The following is a 14,535-nucleotide window of genomic DNA, read 5'->3' as shown; positions in this document are numbered from 1 at the left end:
CAGAAAACGCGCGGAGCCGCTCGCCCCTGCCAGCCGGGAGCGGCCGGGACAAGCAGTGCCTTTGTTAGTAAAGAAGGACGGACGGGATAATTTAAGAGCTTCAAACTCTTCCGCCGTTTCTGTCGCGAGCCGCTTGGAATATTTTTACCGGAGCCGTTGGATTTTGGATGAGCCGCTGATGGATGGGGTTTTTTAGGGGGGCCGGGGGGATGAGATGGGTTGTTTCACTGCTCGGGACTGCCGCTCGGGCTGCTGAGCCGGTCCCCCTTCCCATCCCCGCAGTGTCACTTTGGGATTAGAGGCTGCCCTGGCGGCGGGTTTGGGACCTGCTGGCCGTGTGATGCTTCCTGCCGTGGCGGGCGAAAGGTTGCCGGGGTGGTTCCGTCATCCCTAAGGACGAGAGTATGGGCAAACCACTGAGCCGGCCAGACTGTTTACGGCAGAACCGCACTTGCCTGGGGAAGGGCGAGGATGAGGATGGTTATATAGAGGATTGCTACGTGCCCCAGAGATCGATATACGACACCATGAGAATTAACGAGCAGATCGATCAGGGATCGAAGCTCAACCAGCTCTCCAAGAGCACCCTGGGCAAGGGGGATGGCAGCACCATATCCAGCAACGGCACTCTGGGAGCTGCCAACGTCTTCGAGTCCAGGCCACCAGAACCCAAGAAGCTGGATGAGCGAGTCATCTTCGACCAGCTGAAGCTCAGCAGCGACGTCTCCAAGCCGGCGCCGGCTCCGCCAAAGCGGCGGCCGAACCCCGAGAAGAAGGAGAACGTCAACCGGCGCTCGTGGAAGTCCTTCATGCCTCCCAACTTCACTGAATTCGCTGAAAGGATGGGGGCTTCTCTCAGCGAGGTGTCGGAGGCGGGCGCTTCCAACCCTTCCCTGCGGGATAAGCGGGATTCCAGCGCCATGCTGGCCGAGCAGCCGGGCCAGCCCGAGCACGGCGAGCCCATGTCGGAGTTTCTCACCTTGGAGCACGTCTCCAAGGCATCTGGCGCGGCAGAGGCTCTGGGGGCCAAGCAGTTCAGCGTGGATGGCTATGGAGGTCCCCGGGACGAGTGCCAGGCCCTGCTGAGCGCCGGTGACAGCCGTGCCAGGGACCTGGCCAGGGCCCGCCGGCTCCCCAGTGCCACCTGGCCACGGGCCAGGAAGAATTTCATCAGGGGCAACTTCAACGATGGGCACCAGGAGACCCTGGAGGCCTCCGAGTCAGACTCTACAGTGGAGAACGTCAACCTCTCTCCGTGCCTTAGTGAAGAGCTGCTGGATACGGGACTGGATATTCTCATCACCTCCAATCTCAGGGAGAAAACGGAGTCTGAGCTGAGATTTGAGGAGGACGAGCGCTGGGTGATGATGGAGGAGTGGGAGGAGGCGACGCTGTCAGAGAGAGGAAAGGCTGTTCTGCTGGCAGAGGAGAAGAGGAGCTGTTGCTTGGCAGATATTTCTGAAGAAAGGGAACAATCCACTGCTCCGGAGGACGGCTCTGCCCCCAGCCCGGGGACCTCCCGGCCCTGCACGTCCCCTGGGGGTGGTGGCAGTGCATGCTGCACGGAGGACGTGGCGGTGCAATGTGGGGTTGAGGACTTTGCTCCAGTTTTGGAGCGCTCAACCAGCCCCGCGGGCCCCGAGCTGTCCGACACGGACTCGGTGCAGATGTTCCTGGAGCTGGAAGAGCAGTGCCTGAATGAGGACGGGGGTGATGGAGCTGTCCCCAGCTGCCTGGAGATTCAGATGTCCCCAATGGACTCAGAGGGGCTGGACCCAGATTCGGCCAAGCTGGCTGGGTTGGTGGTTGAAGGGGGTCAGCACAGGGTCCCCTTGGATATCAGCGCCTCAGACTCTGCTGTTGTGTCAGATCTGGAGGACTTTGATATCACCTGCAGCTCCCAGGTGCTGAGCACGCTGGAGCCATTGACAGAGCCCTTCTCAGAAAGGGACACCTTGGCTGTCACCCCGACGGACTCGGACGGAGGGGCCTCCCCCAGCCCTGTGGCCATGGCAGGGCTGGGGTCCCTCCTGGAGTGCTCCCCAGCGCTGCTGGGGGAGGCTGATCCTGACCCTCTCATGGACCCGGAGTTTGTGGCTGCTGGGGTCACATCCCACACAGGGGCACATGCAGCTGCTGGACTGGGGGGAGATGGGTACCCCAGTGCTCCAGAGGGGTGGGGTGAAGAGAACCAAGACTTGCTTCCCGAGGGGACCTGTCCTGGCCCAGTGTCCCCCTGCCAGCCCCCAGCCCCAGCCATGGAGGAGCTGGGGTCCCCCCCAGGGCACAGCCAGGCTGGCATTGAGGGCATGGATCCCTTCAGGACCCATCACCTTCTGCCTGGAAGGACTGAGGTCGCCAACTGGGATGTCCCAGGACTGGTTTCTGAGGATGAAGCCACAGATTTGGGATCAGGGAGTGGAGCTGAGGGCTGGACTCATCCAGCAGGGAGTGGGGATGTTTGCTGTGGTTCTCTGCTGCCTTTCCACGCTGGCTCTGCATCAGAGCCAGGCTCCAAGGCTCCAACAACATTCCCAGTGCCTGCTGAGGACCTCCCATGGGAAATGGTTTCCCTGGGCCGTGCCCTGTCTCTGGAAGGGGCTGCCCACACAGAGGGCATGGTCACACATGGGGGGACACCAGCAGCCATCCTGCAGCCAGGAGATGTGGACTTGTTGTTTGCCCCCAGCTGGGAGGTCCCATGTCCTGCCAGCCCAGCCGCCCCTGAAGAGCTTCCTGGCACATTGTCCATTGCAGGGCCTGCCATCCCGTGGGATTTTGGGGAGCTTTCTGCTCCAAGCCACCCACTTTCAGCAGGAGATGTGGCTGTCCTGGAGCCCCAGGCTCAGGGGATGCCACCAGCCACCAGGGATCCTACCATGGATGCTGAGGAACCTCCAGGGGCCACCACCACCGCCATGCCCTTGATGGTGGAGGAGCTTCTGGAAGCCCCACCGCCCTTTGCTGACGTGCCTGTTGCCACTGTGCCACCACCAGCAGCTGAGCCACTCACCTCGGGTGCCAGGGGCCTCAGTGGTGACCCCGTGCCATTGGTGGTCTCCTTGGAGGATACAGATGACTTTGCCATCGCGGTTGTGCCGCCCGTCCTGGAGCACCTGCCCGCTGAAGCGGTGGCTTTGGAGGACGACCCCGTTGGGAGCTTACCTGCAGCAGGGGTGGCAGCTTGGGAGGGTCCCCCTGGTGCCTTCTCACCCCTCCCAGAAGGCCCCAGAAGGGTGCTGGGGACACCCTTTTCCACAGCAGCCAGGGCACAAACCCTCCCCAGGGCTGTGTTGAGGGGCCCCCTCCGTCCCCGCAGCTGTGGGGGTGCCCTTTCCCTCTGTCCCAGCGAGGGACAGAGGACACCGGGCACGGAGGGACCCCTCGGTGCTGCTGCCATGGCAGAAGGGCCCCCAGCTCTCCCAGATGGATTCGTTCCAGATAACGAGGTATTTGTTGCTCAGGCTCCCGCAGCCGGGGCTCCAGGCACAGAATTCGCTTTATTTTGCACTCCAGGGATGGGTGGGAGGTGGGAGCCCACTCAGTAACGCACGATCTGGGCTTCCAAACAGCCTTCTCCCTCCTGAGATCGGCTTGAATTTGGCAGGCAAAAAAGTTTGGGGTTTTTTTTGGGGGGGGTTGGGGTGTGGGGGGGGAATTGTGTGATTGTGTAAGTAAGGGAGGCAAAAGATTCTCGCTGCTCGATGACCTGAAATGTTGACTTACACTTTTTTGGCTTATTAAAGTACATTGTGGTCACTCAGATGGAAATCGCGGACTTTAGAAAAAAACCTTCTCGCTGGCTCCTGGCAGGGAGTTCCCATCTTTGAAGCAGAAAATCTATCAGGGAAGAGAAACCTGTAAAATGAATTAAGTGCAAGCAATTCCTGCCCCGTGCAGTCATCGCTGCCTGTAGTTTTTTTCTGTGAGCATTGAGGTGCTGAGGCTCAGGAGGTGCTTGGGAAGGGGCTCAGATTCCCTCTGGTGTTTGGGGATTTGTGTTGCTCTCTTGCCTGGAGAGACCTCGGTGCTGGAGTTCCCACAGCCCAGCGCTGATTTCCTGCCATCTGGAACAGGAGAAATATCACTAAGGAGACATCAGAAGTTAGTCAGCACCAAAAATCCCGATTTGGTGGCAATTACTCATCCTTTGGGCTGTACCACCCCTTTGAGATACGCACGTGGAGGGGCTTGGAGAGGTGGTTTCACATGGGGGTCCACGTGAGCACAGGCTGGGACACCCAGAGGGGACCTGGGTGAGGGAAAAACCATTGGGTCCTTGCCATAGTTGTTTCTGTTTTTTGAAATTCAGTGAGGGGCAACCTTATTTTAGGTTCAGCACCTCTGATTGTTAACCCCACAAACCTTCCCCTTGCTCCAAGCATTGCTGGAGATGCTTCCTGGAATTCCACAATCCAGCAGCAGAGGGGTTAAGGGAGATGAGGGAAGCAGAAAGCAAAGGGATGCTTTGGGAAGCCTTTCTGGGAGTGAGGAGGAGGAGGTGTGGCGGAGCAGATGTCCTTCTGCTCTCCCCAAATGTCTGTCCAAGGCAGGACACCTTGCTCCACAGCAAAGGGGAGTCATTAAATATTTGTTTCCAAGCTGAGTCACAGCGAGGTTAATGAGCTAAATCACTGGAATCTTTCATGAGCAAAGGAAAACAAGTGTGTTGGACACGCTCACCCTCAGGCTGTTGCTGGGATTATTTTTGTCAGGCTCCTCAGGGAGTTCTGGGCTCTCAAGCTGGCTGATACCTGTGTTGCAGGTACCCCTGGCTGGATCATCCAGGCTTTTCCACAGGGCTCCCTCCCTGCCTGGCTCCTTTGGAGTTTGTTTTGCAGTACATGGAGAGCTCAGACCAGCCTGGCATGCCAGGCTTATCAGCCTGATCCTTTTGTGGGTTTGGCTCTTGTACCCAGCAGCTCCATATATAAACAGTAACAGGAGAACAGCCCAGGAATTGGCGATTCCAAGTCCCCATTTATTTCTTATAACCGTGGCAGAATTCTCCATGAGCAAACAGCTCTGGACAGTGTCTGCCAGCTCACCCTTCGCTCTGTCCTGGAGGGACCTCCCTGCCCTCCAGTTCCTGAGCTCTGCTGGGAAAAAGTAGCTTTTTTTTCCTTTGGAAATGAGGCAGGGAAAGTCGAAGCAGTGCCTCTTGCTCAGGCTGGGAGCTGTGCCTGTGTGTTTTGGGGGATTTTGGGGTTTTTAGGGAGTTTTGCTTCGTGCTCCTCTGGAGCAACGCGGTCGCTGGGCGCAGAGAGCCGTGTCCTCCACGAGCTGCTGCTCTGCTGGGGGAGATCTTGCATCCAAGTAGGAATTTTTCAGTGCAGGCGGTGCCCCTGCATTCTTGGGCACAGGGAGCAGGTGGCTGCTTGCCATCCCCTCTGCTTCCCAACGGGAAAACACGACAGGGCCAAGGGCTCTGCTGCTGCCCAGTGCTGGCTGTGGGGTGACCTGTGCTCTGCATGGGCTCCTGGGCCAGGGCAGCAGAGCCAGCCAGCAATCTGCTCCCTAGTTTTGGGGTGTTTGCTGTGGGGCACAGGGCAGGCTTGTCCCTTGGGACTGGTGGGGAAGGACTGCACGGGCAGCACGCGTGGTTCCAGCAGATCCCCAGCTCTGATAAAGAGCATTTATCTCCTCCGGAGGAACAGGATTCTCCCTGCTGCCTCTCCTGACAATGGGGAGCTTCATTCGCTCTCCTCCCCCTTCCCTATCAAATCTTTTTTGGTTTAGAAAGCTTTTCCCCACAGGATTCCCAGGCAGGACCGTGCCAAATCCGTGGTGAACGACTCGCACATTAATTGCCTATTGCCTTTGTCTTTCGAAATGCAGCGAGCTCCTCGCTGCCTGTAATTTCGTGGTTAACAAAACTCATATGATGTCAGGTCTCTGTTCTCAATAGCTTCACTGTGAGAATTGCTTGGGGTTTTTCCCCAGGAGCATTATTTCCCAATCTGATGGCGAGTTGGAGACGATGCTCTCATTTCTTCCTCAGTTTTCTCCTTTTACCTCACTCCAGTGCTTTTCCCAGGAAAAATGGGATTTACCCATTTAAAACCAGAGGTGGGTGTGGATAGACACTGAGTTGTGCTCCAAACCAGCAGATTCCTGTGACATCTGTGTCACTAGGTCAAGGCAAGGGAGGAGTTTAGACAAACTTGCACAATTCCAATAAAATCAGTGCAAGTGGCTACTGCATCTTCCCTAGAGAGGAAAGCCTGTTGTATCCATGGAAAGACTGAGTGGCTGGAAGAGCAGCTCACAGCTTATAAATCACCTTTTCTCTCCCACCTTTTCCACCCCACAGCAATTCCAGAAGGAGCAAGTTGATCCCCTCCAGCTAAAGCTGCAGCAAGTCAATGGAGTTGGTCAGGGACTCATCCAAAGCGCCGGGAAAAACTGTGATGTCCAAGGGCTGGAGCATGACATGGAAGAAATCAACACCCGCTGGAACACCCTCAACAAGAAGGTGGGAGCATGGGGAGGAGCTGCTCCTGGCTTTTCTGGGGTCTGGGGGAAGGAGGGAATCCCAGGCAGGGAGCTGAGGCTCTGGTGCCAGTGCCTGACACTGCAGTGGGGTTGTTTTTGGGGTGCAGGTGGCCCAGCGAGTGGCCCAGCTGCAGGAGGCCCTGTTGCACTGCGGGAAGTTCCAGGATGCCCTGGAGCCACTGCTGAGCTGGCTGGCAGACACCGAGGAGCTCATCTCCAACCAGAAACCTCCCTCTGCTGAGTACAAGGTGGTGAAAGCCCAGATCCAAGAGCAGAAGGTGAGTAAGCACTGGGAGGGGAGCTCAGGACAACCAGACAAGATTTTGGGGGTCCAGCTGGGATGTCCATACTTCTCTCCTGGTGGATCTCAGTTCCTCACAGCCCAGTGCAAAGAGCAGTTTGCCCACACTCAAGAATCTCCATCACCTAAATCACCGCGTCCCTTCGTTGTCCCGCTGCCTCTTGAAGTTGGTTTTGCTGGTTGGCCGTGTTTTTCCAGCCCTGAGTTTTGCTTTGTGCTGATAATTCTGCTGTGTCAGGAGCGAGCTGGTGGTGGTGCAGGGCCTGGTTTGGGTGTTTGGACAAAGGGAACGTTACAAAGTGTGAGAGCAGCCCCAAGGTGTGCCGGTGTTTGCTGAGATAACAGCCCGGGGTCGGCGCCTGCCCTCCGAGTGGGAGGAGGGGAGGTCAAGTGTGGTCATGGGGAAATATTTTAGAAATGAATTCTTACCCAGGCTTGTGGAGGTTGCAAGAGGAAATGTGCTTCAAGTGGAAGTTAAAAACTTGATAAGTTGGAGGGGGTTGGTGGGAAAGACTCGGAAAACTCTTCTGGCACAGAAGTGGTTTGGATCTTGAGTAGTGTAAGAGAGGGAAGGGGGAAGGAAGGGGAAATAAAAGGGGAAAGTGAAAAGGGAAAAGAAAATGGAATGGAATGGAATAGAATGGAATGGAATAGAATGGAATGGAATGGAATGGAATAGAATAGAATAGAAGAGATGAAATGAAATGAAATGAAATGAAATGAAATGAAATGAAATGAAATGAAAGTTGGATGGGACGTACAATGATCACCCTGTCCAGCTGCCTGACCACTTCAGGGCTGCCCAAATCAAAGCATGTGATTATTATAATGTAATATAACAATATAATATAACTCTATAATTTTTTGAGCTGGTTTTGAAGGCGGAGCCGTGCCCCTGGGCTGGGCCTGGTCTCAGCCCGGTGCTGGCAGCAGTTCTGAGCCACAATTAGAGATGTGACCCCTCCAAGGGCTGGATTTGGTTCTGCTGCCCCAATCTGGTAACTTCCCCCTTCCTTTGCCTGCCCCAAGCTGCTCCAGCGCCTCCTGGACGATCGCAAAGCCACGGTGGAGATGATCCAGGCCGAGGGCGACCGGATCGCGCAGTCGGCCGAGCCCGCGGACCGGGACAAGATCGTGGGGCAGCTGGAGAGCCTGGCCCGGCGCTGGGCAGGGCTGCTGGGCAGGGCAGCTGCCAGGTGAGGGGCACTGGGAGCAGCTCATCCCGTGGGTCCCCGTGCCCTGGAGCACGGGGTGACAGCGTTGGGGAAGCTGGCGGAGATTTCGGTGCAGGTACATCCTGGAAACAGCTGGAAAACACGAGGAATCAAAGGCTGGCTGGGAGCTGGTGCTGATAGCAGTGGTTTACAATGGCAGGGAAGAGCTGAGATTAAATAATTTCCCTGCAGGGGAGGGATGTTATTTTTATTCCTGTAAGCTTTAACGAGGAATTGTTGTTAAAGCAACATCCTGTTGACACCTTTATGCTGCCAGAATTTTGTTTATGAGTTACTTATTTCTACCTAAGCTGATGTTTGAGGTTATGAAGTCACTTCTGAGGCCAGATTGGACCTTTCTCCATGTTTTTAATCATTGCCAGCAAGCTGGACTGTCCATCCAGGACTGTCGTTAACCAGAAGCTCTGAAAGACCAAGAGCCTGGTGGAGGGATCTCCAAGACAGTGATAGGGATGGACCAAATGGAACTAAATGATCTTCAAGGTCCTTTCCGTCTCAAACTGTTTCATGAAAAGCTGCACAATGGGGAAGCCCTTCTGCTACCTTCACAGGGCAATAAACTAAAGGCACAGCTGCAGGAAAAGCTTATTTTGCAGTTCCTCCACACTGGTTTTTATCTTTGCCATTGTAGATTGCCTGACAATTGTGTCTCACCTTGCTCTGAACAGAGCTGCTTCCTCCAAATACCTGAAGCTGCTTCCCATGCCTGGCTCCAACTGGGAGCTGCTCCTTGCTGTTTTCACTGACTCAAAGAATCACAGACTGGTTTTGGTTGGAGGGGACCTGAAAAACCATCTTGTTCCAACCCCCTGCTGCGAGCAGGGACACCTTCCCCCAGACCAGGTCGCTCCAACCTGGCCTTGAACAATTATTTCCTTCTAATTTTATGATTACTTTTTATAGGCAGAAGCAGCTGGAGGATATCTTGGTGCTGGCAAAGCAGTTCCACGAAACCACAGAGCCTGTGTCTGACTGGCTGTCGGTGACAGAGAAGAAATTGGCCAACTCTGAGCCCATTGGCACCCAGACTGCCAAAATCCAGCAGCAGATCAGCCGCCACAAGGTAGGACCCGTGCAGGAGCAGGATGGAGGTGGTTGGAGTCAGGTCCCGCTCCAGTGGTGTTGTTTCCACCACAACCAGAGAGGGTTTTGGCACAAACAAGGACTGGAGGAGTTATCCGGGCTGTTTTATGTACAGAGAAGGCTGCAAGCCCTGACCCACCAGCATGGGTAAACATTAAACCGGTGTCCTTGCACCTCCCAGCAGATTTGGATAGAAAAAAACATCCCCATTCATGTGTTTCTTTTTAATTTCTCCTCAGTTTACCCATTCAGGGGTGGCTTTTATGTCTCCTCCATTTCTCAGTTACATTCATTGTTGCGTTCCCCCTTTTAAGTTGCGTTTATTCCATTCTCCTCATTCTCCGCTCATTTTTTTTTTTCCCTGTTGTCCATTCTACCCTCCACCATTCAGGCTCTCGAGGAGGACATAGAGAGCCACTCCACCGACGTGTCTCGGGCACTGGGGGTCGGGCAGTCTCTGTCCTCCCTGAGCTGTGCTGCTGAGCAGAGGCTGCTGGCAGAGAAATTAGAGGCTCTGCAGAGCCGCTACGGCGAGGTCCGGGAGCGGTGCGGCCGCAAGGCAGCACTGCTGGACCAGGCTCTGGCCAACGCCAGGATTTTTGGGGAGGAGGAGGTGGAAGTGCTCAACTGGCTGGCTGAGGTGGAGGACAAGCTGGGCTCAGTGGCCATAAAGGATTTCAAACGGGACGTCCTGCAGAAGCAGCATGCCGACCAGCTGGTATTTCCCCTTTATTTTTGGTTTTTTTGTTTTGTTTTTTTTCTTCTTCCATGTTTGTGTTGTTTGTTTTGTTGCATTTTAGCTGGTTTTGTTTATGTTTCTGGGGCCTGGTTTTAATTTTGCGAAGCTCCTTCTGCTGCTGGGTCTGTCTGAGGTTTGGAGAGGAGTGTAAAGAGATTTCATGTGTTATAAACAACAATTGTGGCCCCCCCCCCACCAAAAAAAAATGGGTTTCTCAAGGCGGGGGAACTTCAAATGGTTTGTTTGATTTGTGAACAGTGTCTGAGCCAGCTTGGCCACCCTGTGCCTTCAGAAAGCTGGATGCTGTGTCCAAAACTGAGAGCTGGAAAAGTCTGGTGGGTTTTTGGAGCTGGGCTGGCCACTGAGGAAGCCCCTGCATCCGCTCCCTGGGGCTATGCAGCCTCTTTTCAAGAGTGAGGTTCTGTCTAATACAAGGGCGAGTCCTTTGGTGACACAGATCCAATGGGTTGGGTTGGGTTTGCTCTGGGATTTGGGCCTTTGAGTCCCAAAAACCCCAATAATTCCCATAGCAGAATGACTGGACAGTTTTCAGATGGGTTGTCCAGCCTGCCTGTGCTCAGTAGGGAAGTTCATGTTCCCCACAGCATCTCTGGCTGGCAGGACACAGGAGCCTGCCTGCATCAGAGTAACCCAAATTTGCCTTTTATCTTCAGGCTCTGAATGAGGAAATTGTGAACAGGAAGAAGAATGTGGACCAAGCCATTAGAAATGGACAAGCTCTCCTGAAGCAAACCACAGGTAACACAGAGGAGATCTGGGAAATGTGGGGGGTCTGGGAATCCATCCTCCACATGCCTTTCCTTGGGAAGTCCATGCTCTGTTGGGTGGAGGCTTTTCTCCCTCAGGTCTTCATTTCCTTTTGGAAACTCCCAGAGTAGCTGGTTTGCATCCAGGTTTGGATGCTAAGCCACAAGCACTCCAGCTTAAGATTTGCTTGGTCCCAAATTCCCAGCCTCCCAGCTTGGGGAGTGGGTGATTCCCACTGCTGCTGCTGGGATGCTCAGTGCTGAGGGAGGCTTTTCTCACTGCAGCCAGCTGCTAAATCACATGGAAAAGAGGTTAAAAATACCCCCAGCCCTCTCCTGATACTGCTTTCCCAGACTGAGCAGTTGTGGCTGTTGCCACGTGGGTGTGAGTTTGTGTTTATGAGTGGGAAGAGAGGTCGGGGCGCTGCGTTTCCTTCAGATGTGGTCTGCTCAGAGCAGATGTACAGCCCTGTGTCCTTGTGGGAGCTGTGGAGCAGGAAGAGTGATTACAAAGGATTTGGCAGGCAGCTCTGTGTCCTCTTGGAAACAGCAGCGAGGGGTGAACTGACCCTTTTCTCTTGGAGCTGTGACGCGTTGATGAGAACTCAGTTGGGTTGGGGTTGGAGAACCGGCTTTAGTTTAGGGTGGCTTGTGACAAAACCAGGCTTTGCATCCCATCCCATCCCATCCCATCCCATCCCATCCCATCCCATCCCATCCCAGGCATGAGGTGGATGTTGTGCTGGTGGAAGATGTCAACTCTTACTAAAACCAGGCTGAAGCCGCGTTAATACAAAGAAAAGTGAGGCTGAAATTAAAAGGGGGAGAAACAGAGCAAGTGGCTCCTGAAGCCTCCTGGGGTGACTCCTGAAGCCCCCAGAGCCCAGCATCATTTTCCCCCTGCTGCAGGGGAGGAGGTGCTGCTGATCCAGGAGAAGCTGGATGGAATCAAGACCCGCTACTCCGACATCACCGCCGCCAGCTCCAAGGCCCTGCGCACGCTGGAGCAGGCCCGGCAGCTGGCCACCAAATTTCAGTCCACCCACGAGGAGCTCACTGGGTGGATGAGCAAGGTGGAGGAGGAGCTGGCCTCCAGCGGGGCTCAATCCCCTGCTGGAGAGCAGATCCCCCAGTTCCAGCAGCGACAAAAGGTGGGAGAGGAGCAGGGGTGGTTTGTTCTCTGCTTTGGGAGGCTGGGGAGGACACACATGCATGGGTGCCTTCCACAGGAGCTGAAGAAGGAGGTGATGGAGCACAGGCTCGTGCTGGACACGGTGAATGAGGTGAGCAGGGCTCTGCTGGAGCTGGTTCCCTGGAGAGCCCGGGAGGGGCTGGACAAGCTGGTGTCGGACACCAACGAGCGCTACAAGCTGGTCAGTGACACCATCAGGCAGAGGGTGGAGGAGATTGATGCTGCTATTCAGAGGTCTCAGCAGGTGAGTGAAGAACCCCTGCAGGGTTTGCTTGGGAGAGCAGGAGCCAGCAGCCAGGCCCTGCTCAACACCAGTGGCAGTGGGAGGGATGGCAGGCACAGGCAAAGGGCAAATCCCATCAGGAATGCCAAGGAATGGACCCCAGCAGCAGCTGTGGCAGCAGGGATGGTGGCTGACCTGTCCTGGTGTGTGTTTTTGGGATGGCTGACCTGTCCTGGTGTGTGTTTTTGGGATGGCTGACCTGTCCTGGTGTGTGTTTTTGGGATGCTGACCTGTCCTGGTGTGTGTTTTTGGGATGCTGACCTGTCCTGGTGTGTGTTTTTGGGATGGCTGACCTGTCCTGGTGTGTGTTTTTGGGATGGCTGACCTGTCCTGGTGTGTGTTTTTGGGATGGGATAACTCTGGAGCTGTGCTGTGTTGTCGTGCCTGTGAGCTTCTGCCTGCAGGGGTGATGTGGATGGTGTGAAACTGGTGATGGGTGACTGTCAAAGCTGGGAAAACATCATCCCCCACTGGGAGAGCACAGGGATTTGTTCCAGGCCAACAGTCCTCCCCAAAAAGGCTTGTCCTGCATGAACTGGAGGCTGTGGAGTGCTGGGAATATCTGACCTCACTCCATGGAGTCAGTTCTCCATGGAGGAGCCAAGGAAATGCTCCTGTTTATAGGGATGTCCCTTTCCCTGCAGGCAGGGAGGGTGTGGGGAGAGGTGGCTGCTCCAGCTTGCCCCAAAACCAACTGCAGGAGCCACAAAACCTGAGTCCCACGCCAGTGTCCCCCTCTCCCCACGCTGGGGTGAGGAGTTTGTCCCTGCTGGGTCCCTCTGTCATTGCCACTGTCCCCAGCTCCCCGTGTGCCCCATCCCTGCTGCCCAGCACTGACCACTGCCCCTCCTGTCCCCTGTGCCAGTATGAGCAGGCAGCAGATGCAGAGCTGGCCTGGGTGGCTGAGACCAAGAGGAAGCTGATGGCTCTGGGTCCCATCCGCCTGGAGCAGGACCAGACAACGGCTCAGCTGCAGGTGCAGAAGGTCTGTGTGCACTCCCTGATGGCTGCTGGGGGTGGGCACCAAGGAGGGATGGTCCAGTTCGGGTCATGGGATGCATTTTGGGGGAGCAGCTTTACCCTGAGGTGTGCAGTGCTGAGCTCAGAGCAGCAGGAGAGATGCAGCACTTGTCCTTGAGATGTGAAAGGAACAAAAAAAAAAAAAAAACAAAGGAAAAAAGTGCTGTAAATCATCCAAGTGTTTGGCTACCAAAGGAAAAAGCTTCCTGTCTGTTCACAGGAGCCATTTAGGGCTTGATGGGTGCTTTGCTTTGGTCTCCCTTGGGGGAGAGCTGCTCCCATGGAAGCCTTTCCAAGCTCTGCCAGGGTCTCACCGGAGCTGGCAGCAGGAAGGGCTTAGAAAAATGTATATATTGATTAATGAGGGTGGTTTCCATTTGCTTTTTGCTCATTGTTCCCTGCAGTGAGGGACTCCACAGTTCCCTCCCAGCAGCCAGACGTGGAACAAAGAGGTGCTGGAGGGGTTGGGATTGTTGTTTTTTTTTCTATGTATCTTTGAGATGAGCTCATGCCTGAAAGAACGTGGACTTTAAATAAACCCTTTTCTTCCCTCTGCCTGGGCGATCAGAGCAGCACACAGGCTTATTGGATTTAAAATTAAAGAAAAAAAAAGGAAAATAAGACAGTGTTATAAGAGAGGGGGGATTGAACCATCGAGCATTAAGTTAAATTGAGCTCAGCTTCCCACTGTTAATCTCGTGGACCTTGGGAATGGCAAAGTTACTGGTGGATGCAGCTCTGGAGAGCATCATTTTGTAGGATAACATTCACTAACAAATGGATGATGGAGCTTTTCCTCCACTGAGGACCTTGGGTGTGGATTGTATCTAATTTTAAGAGCTGGTTTTGGGTTTTTGAAAGAGAGAAGCTGGTGTAGATGAGGAAAACAGGCAGGAATCTGCACTCTCAGCCAGACTTTCAGTTTGCCACAGGATGCTTGCTCTGAGTTTTGCAGGGTCTCTTTGGCAGGAGGGTGCTGTGGATGGGCTGGGGGGAGGCTGGGCTCAGCTCTGAGTTCTCCCCTTTCTCTTTTCAGGCATTTTCCATCGACATCATCCGGCACAAAGACTCCATGGACGAGCTCTTCAGCCAGCGCCACGAGATCTTTGGCACCTGTGGCGAGGAGCAAAAAGCTGTTCTCCAGGTGAGCCCCCTCTGCCATTGACTGCAACAGAGAGGTGAATCCTCAGCCCTTGCACGGGCTGAAGGAGTTGAAAATGACTCCATCTTCAGTAATTCCCACCAGTGTTAGCAGAAATCTCTTTACATTTATGACTCTCCTTTATTGCCTGTTTTTATTGCAAGGTTTGGGGATAGGGAGGGGGAGATTCCCGAGGCTGCTTTAATTGGAATTACAACGTGGAAGGCCACCAAAGGCACCTCCTTCCTTTCCAGCTCTCAGCATGGAGCTGGCCCTTTT

The 14,535-nt window shown here is 54.6% G+C and overlaps 1 protein-coding gene across 24 annotated transcripts in view; it reads left to right on the top strand.

The window, feature by feature from the left end:
* MACF1 (microtubule actin crosslinking factor 1) overlaps positions 1-14,535 on the top strand; it is a 141,574-nt gene that overhangs the window by 103,641 nt on the left and 23,398 nt on the right. For 18 of the 24 annotated variants that reach the window (XM_077189638.1, XM_077189628.1, XM_077189635.1 and 15 more), the window contains 10 exons: positions 6,314-6,475; positions 6,603-6,773; positions 7,826-7,992; positions 8,935-9,094; positions 9,506-9,832; positions 10,528-10,612; positions 11,530-11,771; positions 11,850-12,056; positions 12,961-13,080; positions 14,152-14,259. In XM_077189638.1, the coding sequence (XP_077045753.1) occupies positions 6,314-6,475; positions 6,603-6,773; positions 7,826-7,992; positions 8,935-9,094; positions 9,506-9,832; positions 10,528-10,612; positions 11,530-11,771; positions 11,850-12,056; positions 12,961-13,080; positions 14,152-14,259 (1,749 nt within the window). The remainder of the gene's footprint in view (positions 1-6,313; positions 6,476-6,602; positions 6,774-7,825; positions 7,993-8,934; positions 9,095-9,505; positions 9,833-10,527; positions 10,613-11,529; positions 11,772-11,849; positions 12,057-12,960; positions 13,081-14,151; positions 14,260-14,535) is intronic. The other 6 variants (XM_077189634.1, XM_077189639.1, XM_077189633.1 and 3 more) reach the window with 1 other exon arrangement.

Source organism: Agelaius phoeniceus, chromosome 22 (assembly GCF_051311805.1).
Source record: "Agelaius phoeniceus isolate bAgePho1 chromosome 22, bAgePho1.hap1, whole genome shotgun sequence".
NCBI classification, from domain to species: Eukaryota; Metazoa; Chordata; class Aves; order Passeriformes; family Icteridae; genus Agelaius; species Agelaius phoeniceus.
This window is presented reverse-complemented; position numbering and strand designations above follow the sequence as displayed.